This window comes from Ahaetulla prasina, chromosome 2 (assembly GCF_028640845.1).
Source record: "Ahaetulla prasina isolate Xishuangbanna chromosome 2, ASM2864084v1, whole genome shotgun sequence".
NCBI classification, from domain to species: Eukaryota; Metazoa; Chordata; class Lepidosauria; order Squamata; family Colubridae; genus Ahaetulla; species Ahaetulla prasina.
The window spans coordinates 187,540,595-187,560,195 of record NC_080540.1 but is presented as its reverse complement, the minus strand read 5'-3'; the positions used below and the strand labels follow the sequence as shown (position 1 = coordinate 187,560,195).

Below are 19,601 nucleotides of genomic sequence, written 5' to 3'. Positions count from 1 at the left end.
AGAATAGAAACTCAGATGACGTCTAGGTAAATGGAAAAGGGGGAAGGGGGAAAAAGAAAAAAAGTGTTACTATAAAAGTGTACATGAATGATAAAACAGATGTAATTATTAGACAAAAAAGAACTTGAAATGAAGATAAATAGAAAATTGGAGCTGCTCAAATACTATTTTAGATTGAACTGAAAATGGATACAACAAAGGAGTTGGAAAGGAGAGTGGAATAGAGAGAGGGAAGGAGGGGAGGAAAGAAAAGAGAGGGATAGCAGAGATGGAAAAGGAGAGGAAGAAAAGGGAGGGAAAGAAGTGTAGGACAGAGGGTTAGAAAGGGAGGAAGAAGAGAGGAGTGGGGGAAGTGGAGGGGAAGTAGAAGGGGAGGAGAGGAGAGGAGGAATGAAGAAAGTAGAAAGGGATAGAAGAAGGAAGAGGAGGGAAGAAGAAGAGGAAAGGTTGTGGTAAAACAAAGAAGAAATGGTAAAAGAACAGCCCCGAACAAATAAAGCTAAAGGATAAGATGAATGATCAATTATTAATGATGGATAAGAGACTGTACATTTAAATATGTTTATGAGAAATAAAAAAAATATGGAAGTTTTCTTAACTGGAATATGCGAGCTCGTCTCCTGTGTTCCCCTATCCCTCTTTGTAGGTTTCAAATTGAGGCTATGGGCTCCCTGATCAAAAGTGGTGCTGAGGGGAAGCCAGCCTTAATTTCAATAGCCAAATTGGTGGCTTGGAGTGGGAGAGAGAGACAGCCCTTTCTAGGAAGGCAGCCCAGTCTAGTAATTCCTCATTTTCTCTTCCACCACCAATTAAGGGGGCAGGCAGGCTACTATTCTTGGTAGTCTAGCTCAGCCCAGGAAGGCAGAGGAGGCCCTTATGCCAGAAGGGGCTTGCCTGGGTCTCATGGCTGCTGCTTCAGCCACAATGAAACATGTTATCTTGGCAAGCAAGCTATTGGGGAGGCAGCAGAGGAATCAAGCCCAGGGGAGAAGCACCCTTTTCTTTCTTGTCTGTTCTGGCACTGAGCAGCAGTGGAGGGAGAGCAAAAGGAGCCTGTGCTGGTTGGGGGACAATCCCAAGTATGCAGGAGGTTGCTGCTGAGGGGTGCATGTTTTCAGGTTCTGAAGTAGACAAACCTGCTCCTTTGCCTCTCTAAGGAGGCCCAGCTCTTGGGCTGAGTCCCTTGCCTCCCACCCACCCAAAACAAGGAGAGGCAATGCTTTCCCTGGCTTCTTCTACTTGTTGATTGTAAGACCCTTGGGACTGAGAATTGCTGCAAAACTGAGTTTCCTGCAGTGGACCACTAGACTCCTAAAAAAACAACAACAATCTAATAAAAAGAAAAGTCAACCAAAAGAGCAACATGCAAACAAAAGCAACTAAAACATCCCCAGGAGCGGATGTTTTAATTAAACCAAATTAAACCAAATTAAAGTTTGTATGTATTGTTTAATCGATTGCTAAATTGGCCATGCCCAACTGGTCACATGATCACCTAGCAACACACAGTCATATGACCACTTAGCCACACACCCCCAGCTGGTCTGGCCCCCCAACAGTCTGAGGGACCATGAATTGGCCCCCTATTTTAAAAGTTTGAGGACCCCTGGTATATATATATATATATATATATATATATATATATATATATATATATATATATATATATATATATATATAAGTATATATATATTTATATATGATGTTATATCCCTCTTTACCCAAGTGCCAATCAAAGAAGCCTTGACAGCTATCCAAAACAAATATAACCCCCCCAAGCACATCCTAGATCTGACCAACCACTGCCTATCCAACACATACTTCATCTATAATGGACAAAAATACAAACAAGTAGAAGGAGCACCCATGGGATCACCCCTCTCACCTGTCATTGCCAACCTCTACATGGAACACTTTGAAACCCAAGCTCTAGAAAAATCTGATCACAAACCCAAACTCTGGCTCAGATATGTAGACGACACCTTCATAATCTGGCCACACGGGAAAGAAAAACTTGACAACTTCCTCACACACCTCAATAGCCTACACCCCAAAATACAGTTCACCATGGAAACAGAAGTTAACAACCAACTTCCTTCCTGGATGTCTTAGTCTACAGAAACCCAATGGCTCCCTAGGACACACCATCTACCAGAAGAAAACACACACAAACCGCTATCTGCACGCACTCTCACACCACCACCCAGCACAGATCAACTCCGTAGCCAAGACACTCATCTCCAGAACAAAATGCTTAGCTGACGAACAACACCTAAAAACCGAACTAGACACTCTCACTAATGTACTAACATCCAATGGATTCCAAAGAAATAAGATTACCAAGCTAATCCAAAAAGAACCCCCCACTAAAATCCAAGACAGAGAACAAGAAAACGGCACAGCCCTCCTCCCATATATAAAAGGCACCACAGACAGAATCAGCAAGATCCTCCACAAACACAACATCAAGACAGCATTCTGCACAAACCAAAAAATATCCACCATCCTAAGAAACCCCAAAGACAAAATTGAGTTAGAAAATCAAGGAGTATATGAAATCCCATGCACCACCTGCCCCACCACATACATTGGACAAACCAACAGAAGAATAAGTGCACGCATTGAAGAACACAAGAACTCATTCAAAAAAGAGGAACCAACTTCTTCCCTGGTCCAACACTTTAAAGTCACAGCACAAGATATTGAATTTAAAAGACCAGAACTATCGCCAAAACTGAACACTTTAACAACAGAATAATCAGAGAAGCCATTGAGTTAGAAAAATGCCCACACAGCATGAACAAACGAGATGATACCTCCCACCTACCAGCCATTTGGAAACCTGCCCTTATTGACAGACGAGTCCCTAACACGAGGAATGACACCAGACCCACACTCACGAGGTCCACACAGGATGTCACCACCGCACATCCACCCAGAAAGCAGACCCAAACCCACACTGATCATGAAGCACGACCAAGGACCAGAAGCCAGACCGCAGCTGCAACATTAGCCATTTCAAACCCCTCCAATCCATACATGCAGCAGACTGACACCCACTATGAAGATGTAGCATGACCACAAAGCCAAACAACAGCTATGCAGCTCACCAGCTCAAGTCCCTCTGCAACACAGACTAAACTGAGCACAACCAAGCCCCCACCCAAACAGGACACACCCCCAGCCAATCAGAGCACAAAAAAACCCCAGCCAATCAGAGCACAGCCAAACTCCCACCCAACCAGTTCAAACCCCCACTAGCAGTTAAAAGGAAGAAACAGCTGCGATCACACATTGCTCCCAGAAGCACGAAGCTGAAGCCTGAAGATGATGAATGAGACTTCGTCGAAACGTCGCCAAGACACTTCCAATTTTACACGGGAGAAATAGAATAGAATAGAATGAGACTATTGCCTTATACACTGTAAGCCGCCCTGAGTCTTCGGAGAAGGGCGGGATATAAATGTAAATATATATATTTATATATTATTATATTATATACATTTATATCCCGCCTTTCTCCGAAGACTCAGGGCGGCTTACAGTGTATAAGGCAATAGTCTCATTCTATTTGTATATTTACAAAGTCAACTTATTGTCCCCCCAACAATCTGGCTCCTCATTTTACCTACCTTATAAAGGATGGAAGGCTGAGTCAACCTTGGGCCGGGCTTGAACCTGCAGTAATTGCAGGCTACTGTGTTCTAATAACAGGCTCCTTACAGCCTGAGCTATTCCGGCCCAATGGTGGCATCCCTTTATTTTTCATAGGGTCGCAGGCATTCTTGGCTTTAAAAAAGTATTACTGAGCACATCCCTTCTTGCACAATTCTGCTATTTTTTTTTTTAGCTTTTTAAATTTTTATTTTTTTAAACAACTCAAGGCAGCAAGGATGCCTAATAAAGTGGGAGGTAACCAAGCCACAAACTGCCCTAGCGCCGAGATCATCCACCTGTTTCAAGTATGGAAAGGAGGGGCACCATGCAGCTGAGTGCCATTTGAAAACCCCTGCCAGGAAACCTGAATGCATGTCAGGCGGAAAGTCCATGAAAACCAATCCACACGGAAAAGACTGAGAACCCACACTGAGAAGTGGAGAGGCTGTGGAGTTTCATCCCATTGCAAAGTTGGAAAAAGGAACTCTGAAACTGCCAGGAGAAGGACCCAGCCTGTCTGAAAGTGACCCTGAAGATGACCTGCTGGTAAGCAAACCAATTGAACCCTACCCCAAGACTATTCATCCTCAGCCGGGTGAAAAGAGTAAAACTCTTGGCCCTCCTGGATTCAGGATGCACCCGATGCTTAATAAGCCCAATTCTGGTGGGGAAACTGGGCATCCACCTGTGGAAACCCCATCATATTTTGCTAGTTAGACAGATCAGTCATGAGGGGGGGGGGGAGCAACTTTTGCTACAGAAACCCTAGACATAGTCATGGGGACCCATGATGAGAGACTCACATTTATTGTGGCACCCAGAATGGAATGGCTGCTAGTCCTGGGACTCACTTGGCTAAGGAAATGGAACCCCAGAGTAAACTGGCAGCAAGGAACCCTAAGATTACAATGGGGAGTGACTGGACCAGAAGGGAGGAACTGTGGCTGGGAGCGGCATGCCAATGCAGGGCATTCCCCAGAAATATAAGGATTTAGCTGAAGTGTTCATTGAAGAGGGCTCTGATGAGTCCCCCCATCCATCCCAAAAACTGCGCCATTGAGATCCTCCCAGGCACCAAACTACCAAAGCCTAGGATGTATAGCATGTCCCGCAGAGAACTCAAGGAATTGAGGATCTTCATAGATAATAATCTGGCCAGGGGATTCATTGAACCAACACGACCAAAAATTGCTGCCCCAGCGTTGTTTCAAGAAAAAAAAAAGACTATAGAAATTTAAACTCTGTAAGCGTAGAGAATGTGTACCTCCTTCCTCTCATGAAGGACATGTTAGCCAACCTACCCAAAGAGAAAATCTTTTCAAAACTGGATAGGCTTACTACCAAATCAGGATTAGGGAAGGGGATGAATGGAAAACAGCTTTTAACACCCCCTTGGGGTGTTACCAATTCAAAGTGCTTCTGTTTGGACTACAAGGGGCTCCCACTGTGTTCATGTAACTCATAAATGAGGTGCTCCATGAGCACCTATGCAAAGGGGTTTTGTGTATTTAGATAACATTGTAATATACACCAAAATGAAAACTGAGCATGTAAAACTTGTCCAGGCAGTTCTAAACAAACTCCGTGCCGCTAAGCTTTATGCAGAACTGTTTAAATGTGAATTCCACAAGGATAAGATAGACTACCTGGGATACCAGATATGAGGGTGTGGAGATGGACCCAGGGAAAGGACAAGCGGTGATTGACTGGGGCCCTCCCCGCACAAGCAAACAACTGCAGAGTTTCCTGGGGTTTGCAAACGTCTATCGACAATTTATCCTGGCTTTTGCACAAATTACACTCCCCATCACTAATCTTTTGAAAACAAAAGGGGGAGACAAGCCAAAGCCAAAGCAACCCTTAAATTAGACTATGAAATGCTAGGCGGTATTCAAGAAGTTGAAACAATTATTCTCGGCTGAGCCAATCTTAAAGCACCCAGATCCAGAAAAACCTTTTATCATACAGGCAGTCCCCAGGAATGTGGCTGTCAGGGCAGTTCTACTCCAAGAAAATGAACAGGGCCAACTACAATCCTGCGCATACACCTCTAAAAAACTAACAGACACTGAACAGAGATGAGCTATCTGTGAGAACTGCACCAACTCAGTAAGTTCAAACTGCCCAAGGAGCTGCTGATTCAGTTCTACAGAGGAATTGTTGAGTCTGTCATTTGCACCTCTATAACTGTCTGGTTCGGTTCTGCAACCCAACAAGAAAAACACAGACTTCAGAGGATAATTAGAACTGCAGAAAAAATAATTGCTACCAACCTGCCTTCCATTGAGGACCTGTATACTGCACAAATCAAGAAGAGGGCCGTGAAAATATTTACAGACCCCCTCACATCCTGGACATAAACTGTTTCAACTCCTACCCTCAAAACGACGCTATAGAGCACTGCACAACAGAACAACTAGACGCAAGAACAGTTTTTTCCCAAAGGCCATCACTCTGCTAAACAAATAATTCCATCAACACTGTCAAACTATTTACTGAATCTGCACTACTATTAATTTTCTCATAGTTCCCATCACCAATCTCTTTCCACTTTTGACTGTATGACTGTAACTTGTTGCTGGCAATCCTTATGATTTATATTGATATACTGACCATCAATTGTGTTGTAAATGTTGTACCTTGATGAACGTATCTTTTCTTTTATGTACACTGAGAGCATATGCACCAAGACAAATTCCTTGTGTGTCCAATCACACTTGGCCAATAAAAAAATTCTATTCTATTCTATTCTATTCTATTCTATTCTATTCTATTCTATTCTATTCTATTCTATTCTATTCTATTCTATTCTATTCTATTCTATATGCAGTGTGATGGGCTCTCCTTTCCTACAGACCTAGAAACCTATTCCTAGAGTGAAACAAAATCCCTTTTGAAGTGTGGACTGATCATAAGAATCTGGAGGTTCTTAAGACCCCATGGAAACTCTCCCCCCAGAAAGTGTGCTGGGCTCAATATTTTAAATGTTTCAACTTCAGCCTCAAGTATTTCCTGGGGGAAATTTTTTTCTAGCAGATACGCTGTCCAGAAAACCACAGTGTAATAGCAAAAAGCCTGATGTGATCAAACCCATGCTCCCAGCTGGCGGCCAAGGTAATAACCAGAGCACAAGGTAAAAAAGACCCCCAATGGACAATGCCACTGTTCAGGTGTTCAAACAAGCCCTACTAAATGACAAATTGTGCCAAGCCCATAAAAATATCGGTTTACTTAGAGATGACTTGGCTTGGTTGGGGCGGTAAATTATACATTCTGGCTAGCTAGAAAGTATGCCACGATTCCAAACTGGCTGGCCACTTTGACTTTGTGAAAACCCTACACCCTACACAAGACAGTTCTGGTGGCCATCCTTCAAGAAGATAAAAAGCTAAGTTGCCAGTTGCCCTTTCTGCACAGCAGCAAAAAAGGAGGCAGGGAAAAACCCTGGGACTTTTACAAACTGTAACTGAGTCTTCAGCACCCTGGAGAGAGATCTCTATGGATTTTATTGTCGAACTGCCCAAAAGCGAGGGGAATACTGTCATTTGGGTCGTAACAGACATGTTTTCCAAGCAGGTCCATTTTATCCCTTGCCAAAAAATCCCCACTGCCAGGGCACTTGCAAAAATGTTCCTGCAACAAATTTTGTGGGGCATGGGGCCCCACAAAGAATAGTATCTGATCAGGGGGTTCAGTTCACTTCAAAGTTCTGGAGAGTTTTTTTGGGCCTTCTAGGTATTGGACAAGGCTTGAGTTCAAGTCATCATCTGGCCACTAATGGTGGATCAGAGAGAACAAACAGTGTTCTAGAACAATATTTGAGATGTTTATTAATAATTGGACTGACCTTTGCAGAAGTTGCATATAATAACTTTGTGCATTCTAGCACTGGATTCACCCCATTCTGAGTTGCAGCAGGCCAGGATTTCACCCCAATGCCAGAGCTCCCAGTAAAGGACCCAACCATATCAGTGATGGGTTGCCCCAGTTCAGTCCAGTTCTTGCAAAACAGTAGTAAAACCGGCAGGAGGCTCCACCCACCCAAACTTCACTGTGAACAATCTGCACGTGTGCAGAAGTGTGCATGCACTCCCATTGCAAACCGGTAATAAAGGTAAGTAGAACCCACCCCCAAACAATACCCTCCCTTAAGGAGTGGATACAACAACTGCAAAACACCTGGCTAGTAGTAAGATTGGCTCTGAGTGAGGCCAAGTCCACTTGTAAAGCTCAGGCTGACAAAAAAAGAACAGAACCAAAACCTTTAAAAATAGGGGATAAGGTCTACTTATCCACTAAATTCCTACAGTCCTTGCAACCCTCCAAAAAGTTGGGACCTAAATTCATAGGACCTTTCCCTATAACTAGGATCATTAACCCAGTGACAGTGGAATTACTCCTCTCCAAAACATTTAGGCAAGTCAACCCAGTGTTTCACTGCAGCCTGCTGAAGCCAGAAATTACCTCACCCCTAAGGCCACTTGCAGACATTCCTCCAACTCCTATCATGATTGTGGGGGAACAGCACTTTGAGATTAAGAAAATCCTAAACTCACACACACCATGGCTCCACACAATATCTAGTAACCTGGAAGCATTTACCCCCCTCCCAGAACATGTGGTTAGCTAAAAAACATATTAGGGCCCCCGCATTACTGAAAACGTTCCACTCGCAGTACCCCAACATTCTCTTGTGCTTTCTTTATAGTGAACTCATTTTTCTAGGGGGAAGCATGTCAGATTCCTGCCATTTCTGTGAGGAGCGGGGGGGGGGCTTACATAATGGTTAAGACACCAGGCTAGTACCTGGGAGACCATGACTTATACCTTAGGGCCAAAGCCATGTGGGTGGCCTTGGGTCAGCCACTCACTCTTAGCCCTAGGAAGGAAGCAGTGGAAACCATTTCCAAAATCTTGTGACAAAAACTATAGGGAGTTGTCCAGTCAGATGTAAACATTGAGTCAACACTCTCAAACTTAAAACTGAAATAATCAACTGTTATTGGGACTGTCTATGCTAATTCCCCATAGTATTGTTTCTAATGGCTCTGGAAAGCTATTCTTTGATATAGCTATAATATAAATTGTTGCTTGTTTTTCATGTATCTTATTTCCCCTGCTTTTGCCTGCCTTTTACACCATTTTTTTCTGTTCAAGGTATCTTATGTTTGTTAATATTTAAAAGCTATTGTTAATTTCAAGCTATTTTGTTTGCTAGCTGATCTACCTAGCATGTGTGCTTGCTCTAAGCTGGATGTAGGGATTGGGAGTGACCTGAGTGCCAACTCAACAGGAAATTATCTGTTGATAATTTATCTACCATAATTTCCAACAGTAAGAAGCACTCAATGATGCAATTGATCTTAAATCTGCTTGCCATTCAGATACCCTTTCTTTCCTGTGTTGCATTCTTTCTTTTCTAAATTCAGTTGAATTTAATTTCTTTCCTTTTTAAGGGTAATTATTAATTGGAAGTACAGGTAACACTTAGCTTACAAAAGTTGAGCCCAAACTTTCTATTGATAAGCAAGACAGTTAAGTATGCTTTGCCCCATTTTACAACCTTTCTTACCACAGTTATTAAGTGAATCATTGCAGTTGTTCAATTAGTAACACAGTTGTTAAATGAATCTGGCTTCTCTATTGACTTTGCTTGTCAGAAGATCCCAAAAGGTCCTGCAACCTGAACCTGCAACCATTATAAATACATGCCAGTTGCCAAGAATCAAAATTTTGATCATGTGACCATGGGGATGCTGCAAGGGTTGTGGGGAAATGGTCACAAATTAATTTTTTTCTGTGCCATTTTAACTCTGAATGGTTACTAAATGAATAATGGTAACTCAAGGACTATCTGTAATGAAATACTTCAATCAGAATTTCAGTATTGTTTAGCCATGGAAGTACATCTTGTAATATATGTTCGACCAAACACTGTGTAGTACAGGTATTCCTTGACAATTGGGACTGGAATTTCCATCGCTAAGGAAGCGGTTATTAAGTGAGTTGCACATTGCACTCAGTTTTATAGCTTTTTTGTTGTGGTCATTAAGTGAGTCCAACATCTCCCATGATCTTTATTTGTTGAAAGCCCCTGGGAAGGTCAGAAATGGCAATCATATGAATAAAAGTATGCCGATTGCCAGGCAGCCGAATTTTGACCACAGGGACAATGATAAGTCAATTTTTTTTCAATATCGTAACTTTGAACAGTTGCTAAATGAATGATTGTAAGTTTGAAGACTGTGTGTATATCCTATGTGGGATTGACATTCAGTAAAATGAAGTAAGAAATAAATTTATAGATCTTCTGGACTCAAAACTCTCGGGAAAGCCACAGAAGAGACTTTCTTATTCATTATATACAAGATGTATCCATACCTAGAAAGGAGACCTATCTTCAGTGAATCAATGAAGTGGTAAGTCGAGGATTAATATTATTGTATTAATAATTCTTTTATATTTCCACTGAACTATTGGACAAATAACCTGCATCAGTTTTAAACCATAAATAGGAAAGAAATCTGTTTTCACTATGTGTTGAAAATTTCAAAGAAGCCTCAATCTTTCCACAATTTTCTTGTTATTTTTAATGCAGCCTTGAGGATGCTGGAAAATCCATCAAGGATAAGCTGCATTTCCTTCCTTCTTTGCTTACCTAGATCTTAAATCTGAAATCCTAATTGGGGGAGGCACCAATATGTTCACAGATACCTTTTTTGGTCCTTGCTGTCCTTCCTGCTCCAGTTGGCTTCTTTCCATAAATAAATGAATATATGAGATATTTAAACATTTTGCCTAAATTATTGATTATGCGGTTACTTTCAGTTTTTGCAGATGAGTTATAAGAAAATCTCAATCCACACAATAGCTGGCTGAGGCATTCTTTCTCAAACAAGGTCTCTATGGCACCTTCACTTTCATATTTATCCTGGAGGGAAAGATATGTCATTCTTACCTGGTCTGTGTAACTAAGTTTAATGGCAGACACATTTCTCATAATCTCACTGTAAAAATAATATGATGGAGTTCGAGTCAAATGAAGATGGACAGTTCCATGTACAGGTTTCCCATATGTGTATCTGTGAAATAATTGAGAAGATCAATATTAATTTTAACAAAAATAAATAAAAAGACAAGGAATTTCTGTTACTAAGTGATGTGGACATAAAGTGTGACATCATGTAACTATGTTGCTTAGCAACAGCAGTTCAGTGTTTGCTGTTGCTAAGGGCAGAATACAGAGGTTGTTAACCAATCCTAGCAAGATGGAGTGACTCTGATTCTTTTTGCCCTCCTGGATCTGGAGAGTTGTCATCTTTGATTCTTGACAGTGTGCCATTCCCCCAAACAGAACTGCTGTATAATTTTGGGGTCCTTTTGGGTTCACGACTCTGCCGAAGGAACAGGTGGCAGTTATTTGCTGGAGGGAGGGTGTGTTTCTATAAATCCAGTATATTTATTTTTATTTATTTATCAATTTTATATACCGCTATTCTCACAGTGTTTATGTACCAGTTGTACCCATTCCTGGGCTGGTTGACCCTGCTCATGTTTTCCAACCATATTGCCAAGCACAGGAAAAATAGTTTCTTGGTGGGAATTCCTATAAATAATATGTCAAGAATTTCGCCATAATAGGAATAATTCATAAGCCACTGTCTCTAGAGTGGGACTCTTATTACACAACAAACTACTGTTGCTGTTGAATTCCCCCCCTTTTTTTAAGAGGATTCAGACCATATTTATGGAGTCAGCTTTTAATGCTACGCTTTTTGTTTGATGTGTTATGCTTTTAATTTCTTTAAACAATTTTATTGTAAAATATCCAGACCCATTAAGAGGGCAGAGGGCATGTGTATCTCCTAAATAAGTGATCAATTAGGAGAAAGGTCTTGAAAATACCACAAAAATTTACTAACCTGCCAAACACTTTGATACGAATTTCTTCATCTGAAGTAGTGACAAGTTGTGTATGTTCAAATAACACTTCAAATTTAGGTAGCACTATCATTAAAAAAACCAGTAAAAATAATGTGAGATAGAGTAAATTTGAACCACACTATCTGAGAAATTGAAAAGGCTTATAAACAGTGGACTACATAGAAGTATTATTAGAGAAACCGTATTAAATCACTTGCCTTATTGTTACACCAAATACATTCCCATTTTGGGTAGTGGCTTTACAAATGATGGTGGGAATTCATCTGTTTCTCAGTCCAAAATTCACTGCACTGCACCTCCTTCAAGCTGCTACTGCCTCTATGCTTCCTGGTACAAGTATTCTCACTAATTCTGAAGTATTCTCATTGAATGACCATTCAAAATTGCAATGTCATGGAATAAGTGATATGACCAATCCTTGAAGTTCCAACTATCATAGCACCCTCATGATCACATGATCGCAATTTGAACACTTTGAAACTGGCTCACATTTATATGATGGTTGCAGTGTCCATGGTCATGTTATTGCCATTTGCAGCTTTCCTGCTGTCTTTCCATAAGCAGAGGCAGTGGGGAAACTAGCAGGAAAAGACACAAGTTCCTGTTGGTCCTGTTGCTTTTTCTTCCGAATTGCTCACTAAGCTCTGAGCAAGAGCTCAGAGATTTTGTATACTGTAGCACATCTGCCTGCCAGATGATCAGGGGACAGAATGCTGTGGTGCCACGCAAGTGTGGCAGATGGAGGATGGGGTGCTATAGTGCTGCCCAAGCATGGCCATGCATACAGGGGTGTCAAACTCAATTTTATTAAGGGCTGGGTGCAGCTGAATCAGAACAGCTGGGTTGGGATGAAACAAGTTGCACCAGATAACTTGACATGGGGACAATTTGGTGCCCCACAACCTCTTTGCCTCCCCAAATTGCTGGCAGCCAAGTGCATGTGTGCATGCATACACAAACACACAAACATACACCACATTCTAAGTTTGGGGACTTTTATTCACAGAGGAAGGATAGGGCCTTTTCCCCAAGTCCAGGCATGATTGACAGTTTGCAAGCTCAGATGTGGATAAAAGTATCCAAGTTTGGAATGTATGTGTGTGCACAGATTGCCAAAGGAGATGGTTTTCTCCCAATCTCAAACATCATTAGTGTTTCCCTGTCTGGTGCCCTCTCCCAGCAAAGCAGGAGATGAAGGATGATGCTGTTGTGTGTGGAAGTGTGGAGGAGAAAGTTTTCAGGAAGCAGTTTCCTCCGCATCCAACTTCTGTCTTGACAGATCTCTTGAGAGCAAGAGGAGCAGGCAAGGATTAATCCCCAGTCCTGCACAAGGGAGGCTGGCTCTTCTCAAAAGGGAATCCCCATTTCCAATAATGTGTGGTAAGGAAGCTGTGTCAATCCTGAAGTGAATCTGGCTGAGGCCACCTTTGAGGCTTCAGGATTGCCACAAGGTAGAAGATGGGGCAGGGAGGGAAGAAAATAGATAACTGGGATTTGTAGTCAAAACAAAAAGTTTTTCTGTGGGAACCAAGGACATTCCAACAGGTGCTGGGGAGAGAAGGAGTGGAGTAACCAAGCAACTGGACAGCACCTCTATTGTACAATGTGACTGGTGACTTAGGGGAAGGGGGAACGTTTACTTTTTAATTAGGTGAAATTCAAATTTCAGAGTCAGTTTTCACCAGTTGTGCCAATATGATATATCCAATAAATTGTTCTTTGAAAAAATCTACCTGCCTCAGAGTTCAGCTTTCTATGGATGCATTATTTCAAATGCTGACATTAAACCAACTCTATGTTAACCCTCCAGTGTAACAGGAACTGCTCTCTGGGATCCTGAACCCCAGCGGCTCACGCAATCTACCGAAGGAACAGAGAAGACTCAGGGAAGATTGCAGAGTTGGAGAAGCAAGAAGAAGTCCCAAGCCCCGGTGCTGGCCTCCTTGAGAGCTTACAGACTCTCACAGAAAGGCAGCAGGTGGTGGTGACAATGGCAGAAATTGCCTTTCAAATGGCAACCTGGCTGAAAGTCTGCACCGAATGGCCAACCATCAGGGATCTGTACCAGGCAGAGAAGGACTTCAGATGCTGGGAGTCAGTCCAGGGACTGGCAAGAGACTTCCCCGTGACCTCGACATGGGAGCCGATGGGTACCATTCCCCAATGGAGGGTGAAGGGACCTCTGGAGTTGGATGAATCCAGGGACTGGAGATTCCAGATGGTATTCCACAGCCAGACCTTGAAGGGTTTACCAGAGAGGTTTGACAGGATGGAGCCTCCAAAGTCTGGGGCAAGCATGCCTGGCTGAGAGAGCAGAGTGATCCTTAGCCAGCCAACCCTGACATTCCCTCCCTGACAAAATCAAGCCTCTGCTCCAACATCCCAATTATCCAGCCCTCTGCTGGTCCCCTCAGCACAGTCAAGCCCAGGGCCATGATGAAGCCCACTGAGACCTCGTAGGGGTGAAAAGCCCACTTGGCCACCTGCACCAACAGCCAGCGTGGCATCCATGTGGACTTACTACCCCAGGCATGGCTGAGTCCAAGTGCAGTGGGCCCCTGTTGGGATGCCACCGTAGATCCCTGTGCCCACTTCTCTGCCCCCCCCCAGCTGCTCTGCTACTGATCAAAGCCACTTTCAATGGAGGCTTGTGTTCTTCCTGAACCAGATGTGGGCTCACATCGACAACCATGGCCATAACTACTCCACAAATCAAGCTTGGTCCAAGCTGTATCTACAAACCTAGAGGGGGAAGCAGCTGAGTGGGTGACCCAGCTTCACGATGAAGATACACCAGACCTGGGAAACATTGACATCTTCCTGGAGGAGTTGAGGGCTAGATTTGAAGATGAGTCCCAAGCCCAGCAAGTTGAAGTGGAAATCTGCGAAATCAAACAGAAAGGTCGCCCTGCCAAAGAGTATGTCAGGGAATTCAAAAGAGTTGCTGGGAAGCTGCAGCACTGGCCAGAAAGACTCCTGGCTTACTTTTTTAAAGAAGGCCTACATCCAGAGATGCTTCACATGTGCATCTGTCAAGGGGTCCCTGATCGTATCCATGAGTGGTACTGAATGGCGGTGGCCATGGACCTTGAACTCAACTGGCACAAGAAACATGGGTCCACAGCAACAACAACAATTTATTATTACAGTCTTAGTGACCACAACAAATAAAAGCACTCAGTATATATTCTAGTATAAAATAATAAATAAATAATAAATAAAAATAATAAATAACAACTAAAATCTATAATAAAATCCAATTTCAATTATACATGGTCTGACTATACAATAGTTGCAATCCCTAAACTGTGTGGCCCTTTGTAGATTCAACGCTAAAAGGAAAATGACTAAGCAGTACAAAGGGTTTGCCACAATTGTTATATAACATTGCTATGGTGGAGAAGACACATGCTTGCGATGAATCCCTAGTGCTGCTGTGCAGAATCTAGCCAACTGCACTTCATCCTTAAGCAGTCACTGAAGATAGGTAGTGTCAGAACAGCCAGGATAACTAGCAGTTATTGGCAGAATATTTTTTTCCTAATCTCGGTAAAAAAGCAACATCTAAAGAGCATGTGACCCACAATCTTCACCTCTCTTGAGCCGCAGGGACAGAGTCTTTCAGTGAATAGTATTCTTTTATACTTGCCATTCAGGACTTCCGATGGAAGTGCATGGCACCGTGCAAATGCAAATGCTCTCCAGTGGTTTGCTGCCTCCAACTGACTAACTGATAGCTGGCAGGAGCAACAACACAAAATTGGGGATCAGGACAAAAACAATGAAACTACCCAAGCCAAAAATGTACTCCATGACCCCTAAGGAAATCAAGGAACTAAGGGAGTATATTGATTTGAACATAGCTAGGGGGTTCATACAACCAGCAAAATTGAGGTGGCCGCCACAGTCCTTTTGAAGGAGAAAAAAGACAGGTCAATGAGGCTATATGTGGATTTTAGGGAGAAAAACAGCTTTTGTGTGGAAAATATGTACCAACTCCCCCCATGAAAGACTTGCTAGCCCACCTGGTGAAAGGAAAAGTCTTCACCAAATTAGACCTGTGAGAGGCATACTGCCAGGTGCAAATCAAAGAAGGAGACAAATGGAAAATGGCATTTAATTGTCCCCTAGGGAGCTTCCAATTTAAAGTAATGCCATTTGGCCTCGAAGGAGCACTTCTAATGTTAATACATATAGCAGGGGTGACAGTGGAAAACCTTGTCTTGTTTCTTTTTTTATTTCAATAGGCTCTGTCATTTCTCCATTTATCATTACATTTGCTGTTTGTTTATGGTATATGGCTTCCATAGCCTGGATAAACTTTCTACCAAAGCCCATCTGTTTCAATTGTAGTAGCATAAAACACCAATTCACATTATCAAAAGCTTTCTGTGCATCAAGAAGTATCAAAGCCATTTGTTTTTAGGATGTGCCTCATAGTATTCCAAGATATCCAGAATTATCCTCATATTATCTTTAATCTGTCTTTTTGGCAGAAACCCATTTTGATCAGAGTGTATAAAATTATTTAAATATCTTTTAAGTCTTTCTGCCAATATTGAAGCAAAGATTTTATAGTCTGAGTTTAACAATGATATAGGCCTATAATTCTTAATTTGCTGTAGGTCAGTATCCTCCTTTGGAATAAGTGTAATATAAGCTTCTGACCATGATTTAGGTAGTTTCATCTCTAACATGACTTCATTCATGACTTCTAACAATTGGAGACTCAACGACTCCTGTAGTGTCTTGTAGTATTCTGCTGGTAATCCATCTGGTCCTGGTGCCTTCCCATTCTTTTGTTTTTTGAGAGCTTCAGTTAGTTCCATCATCGTTATATTTCCTTCTAACATCATTTCAATGTCTTTGGGAATCTGAGGTAAATTCGTTTTCTGCAGGTATCTTTTAATACTTTCTTTCTCTATGTTCTCTTGCTCATACAATTTTCTATAAGAATGTTGCATAATTTTTTTCTTCTCTTCATTTCCATATCTGATTTGTCCTTGATCATCCACTAGCCATGTTATTTTTCTTGATTCTCTCTTTTTTCAATTTATATGCTAACCATCTTCCTGGTTTGTTAGCATCTTCAAAATAATTCTGTTTCACAATTCTATTTTTTTGCGCTAAATCCTCTTTTTCTATTAACCCCATTTTATATCTAATTATTTCCATTTTTGTTTTAATATCCTTTTTTTGTGGAGATTTCTGTAGTTCTTTCTCGAGTTCCTTATGGTCATCCTCTAGTGTTTTGTAGGCTTGTCTTTTCTTAATATTTCTTTTCCTTATATAGTCTATTATCAGACCTCTAGCATAGGCCTTCATTGTATCCCTAAGATTTTGTGTTGATGTATCCTCTTTTCTATTTTTTTTAAAAAGAAAGCCAATTCTTTCTCCATCTTCTGTATGAATTCCTTATCTTTTAATACTGTGTTGTTTAAGGTCCACCTAGATCTTCTTCTTTATTCTTTCCATTTCATCATCATAGGATTATGATCTGCCCAGGTATTGGTTTATATAACAATTTTTTCTATATTAGAAGTCAAATCCATAGTCATCCATATCATATCTATTCTAGACCATGATAAATGTCTATTTGAATAAAAAGTGTATTGTCTATTTTCTTTCTTTCTTTCTTTCTTTCTTTCTTTCTTTCTTTCTTTCTTTCTTTCTTTCTTTCTTTCTTTCTTTCTTTCTTTCCATATATCTTTTAAGTTTACTTCCCCTATCATTTTAAAAAAGGATTTCAGAAGAGTCTTTCTATTTTGTCTTGTTGTCTTCTGTGTATTATAATCTAATTTCTTGTCCACTATACCATTAAAATCTCCCATCATGCAAATATTATCATAATCCAAATCAATTATTTTCATATGTAATTTTCTGTAAAAATCTTCTTGATTATCATTTGGCTCATATATTGCTATTAAAAGTATTTTCCTTTTATTGTCTATTATTTCCACCATCAAAATTCTTCCATCTTGATCTGTATAATTTTGCTCTGCCAAAATTGTATCTCTTATGTATAAACTACTCCTCTTTTCTTACATTGTGGCAATGAAGTAAATATTTTCCCCAATTTTGGCTGTACCAATAATTGTTCATGTTGCTTTTTAATATGTACTTCTTGTAAACAAATTATGTCAAGTTTTAATTTCTCTAATCTTTTTCTTCTTTTAGTAGCTGAATTGAGTCCATTTATGTTTAATGAAATCAATCTTTTTTCTTCCATGTTTATACTTTATAAGAAGGGTTTATTGCTCTAGTCAATCTTGGTTCTCATTTTTCTTTAACTTCCACAGTGCCACCCACTGTACCTTCTTCTTTTTCAATCATTGCTAATAATTCTTCTTCTTGTAGTTCAATCAATATAAGTTCTGTACTTGACTCTACTTCTTTCTCTCTGAAGTATTCTGCATAAAAGGCTTTGGCTTTATCAATTGAATCTATTCTATATTTTTGTTGTTGCCATGTGAACACCAAGCCTTCTGGTATCAGCCATCTATAGTTCATGCCTTTCTGGAGTAGTATTTTAGTAAAAAAAATGATATTCTCTTCTCATCTCTCTCACTCTTCTTGGTATTTGCTTCAGAACCACAATTTCCATATCCTTGTATTTCAATGTTTTATCTCTGGAAACCTGCAATATTTGCACTTTGAACAATTTTTTAGTAAATCTTATGTGGACTTCTGTTGGTAGTTTATTTCTCATTGCATATCTTGCAACTATTCGAAATATCTCATCCATGCCATCCATCATCTTTTCTTTACTAATTTCTAATGCATCTGCTAAAATTTCTACCATTTTTTCTGCCGTTTTCTCCCTTCTTTTCTTCTATATTTTGAAATCTGAGGTAAAACTCTGATCTATCATCTCCCATTCCAATATTCCACTCTTGTCTCATTGAACCTTGTCTAATCTATTATCAATATCTCTAATTTTTTTTATCTCTTTGTTCTTCTTTTTCCTCAATTTTTTGGAGTCTATCCTCATATTTTTGCATCATTTGATGTATATTCTCCACCTTTTCATCTGTTTTTTCCTGTTCTGTGTTCAATTTTTTCTGTTCTCTGTTTGATATTCTCCACTCTTGTTTGAATTTGTTAGATTCCTTGCAAAATCATTTGCAATGTCACTTCCTTTTTCTTTTCTCGTTCCTTTTCCTTTTGCTGTTGTAACATCGTCTGTATTAAACATTGTGTCCCAGATGGTGAAGAAGAGGGAGCCATTGTGGGAGAACTAAAAATTGTTGCCTTTCTACTAATTTTGATGTAATCTTCAAGATCTTCTATACCTTAATCCACGTATGTGTAGAGCAAAAGTTCTCCCAAGTGACGATAAAAAAAAACACCAAAAAAAACCAACAACAGAAAAGAAAAAAAGGGGAAAAGAAAAAAATCTTAAGACTCTTGTATGTCTTAATCCAATTATTCAAAAAAGTGTCAACCACATTCACATTCTCCAATTGAAAAAAAAGGGAAAAAGAGAAAGGCCAAAGAGGGAAAGGAAAAAAATTCTTTTGTTAACTCTCAAATAATATTTACAGCTCTCTTTCCAGAGTCACTGCAGTCTTCTCCTTTTCAGTTTCAGACTCTGCCACTGATAGTTCCCAGAAGAGCACCTGAATCAACAATCTTGCAAAACATCTTTGAAGCTCTCCCCACTATCTTATCTAGAATAAGCTCAGAGTCCTTGAAAAGTATACAATGTTTCTTCCTTAGAATCAAATGAGCAGAAAAAAAGAATATCTCCAGACCACTAGGTGACAATGTTGCTTAATTTTTCTCCACTTTTTCTCCTTTTCATAGCCAATACACAATAGAATAAAAAAAAAAGGGGGGGGGAGGAAATTAAACAAAGAGTAGGACCAGAGAAGAATTATTCTAAAAAGGCACTAAAAGTTTAAAAATTAAAAAAGTAGGATAAAAGTTTCCAGTCCAGTCTGGACTGTTAAAAAGTAAAATCTTTCATAGACATCCATATAAAGGTGTAGATTAAAAAA

The 19,601-nt window shown here is 40.4% G+C and overlaps 1 protein-coding gene across 1 annotated transcript in view; it reads right to left on the bottom strand.

Annotated features, from left to right (window-relative positions):
• The window catches only part of LOC131190652 (alpha-2-macroglobulin-like protein 1), a 205,144-nt gene that overhangs the window by 149,218 nt on the left and 36,325 nt on the right, over nucleotides 1–19,601 (bottom strand). Inside the window, exons 7-8 of the mRNA XM_058167999.1 lie at nucleotides 11,580–11,664; nucleotides 10,616–10,739 (exon numbers count right to left, since the gene is read on the bottom strand). Coding sequence (XP_058023982.1) covers nucleotides 10,616–10,739; nucleotides 11,580–11,664 — 209 coding nt within the window. The remainder of the gene's footprint in view (nucleotides 1–10,615; nucleotides 10,740–11,579; nucleotides 11,665–19,601) is intronic.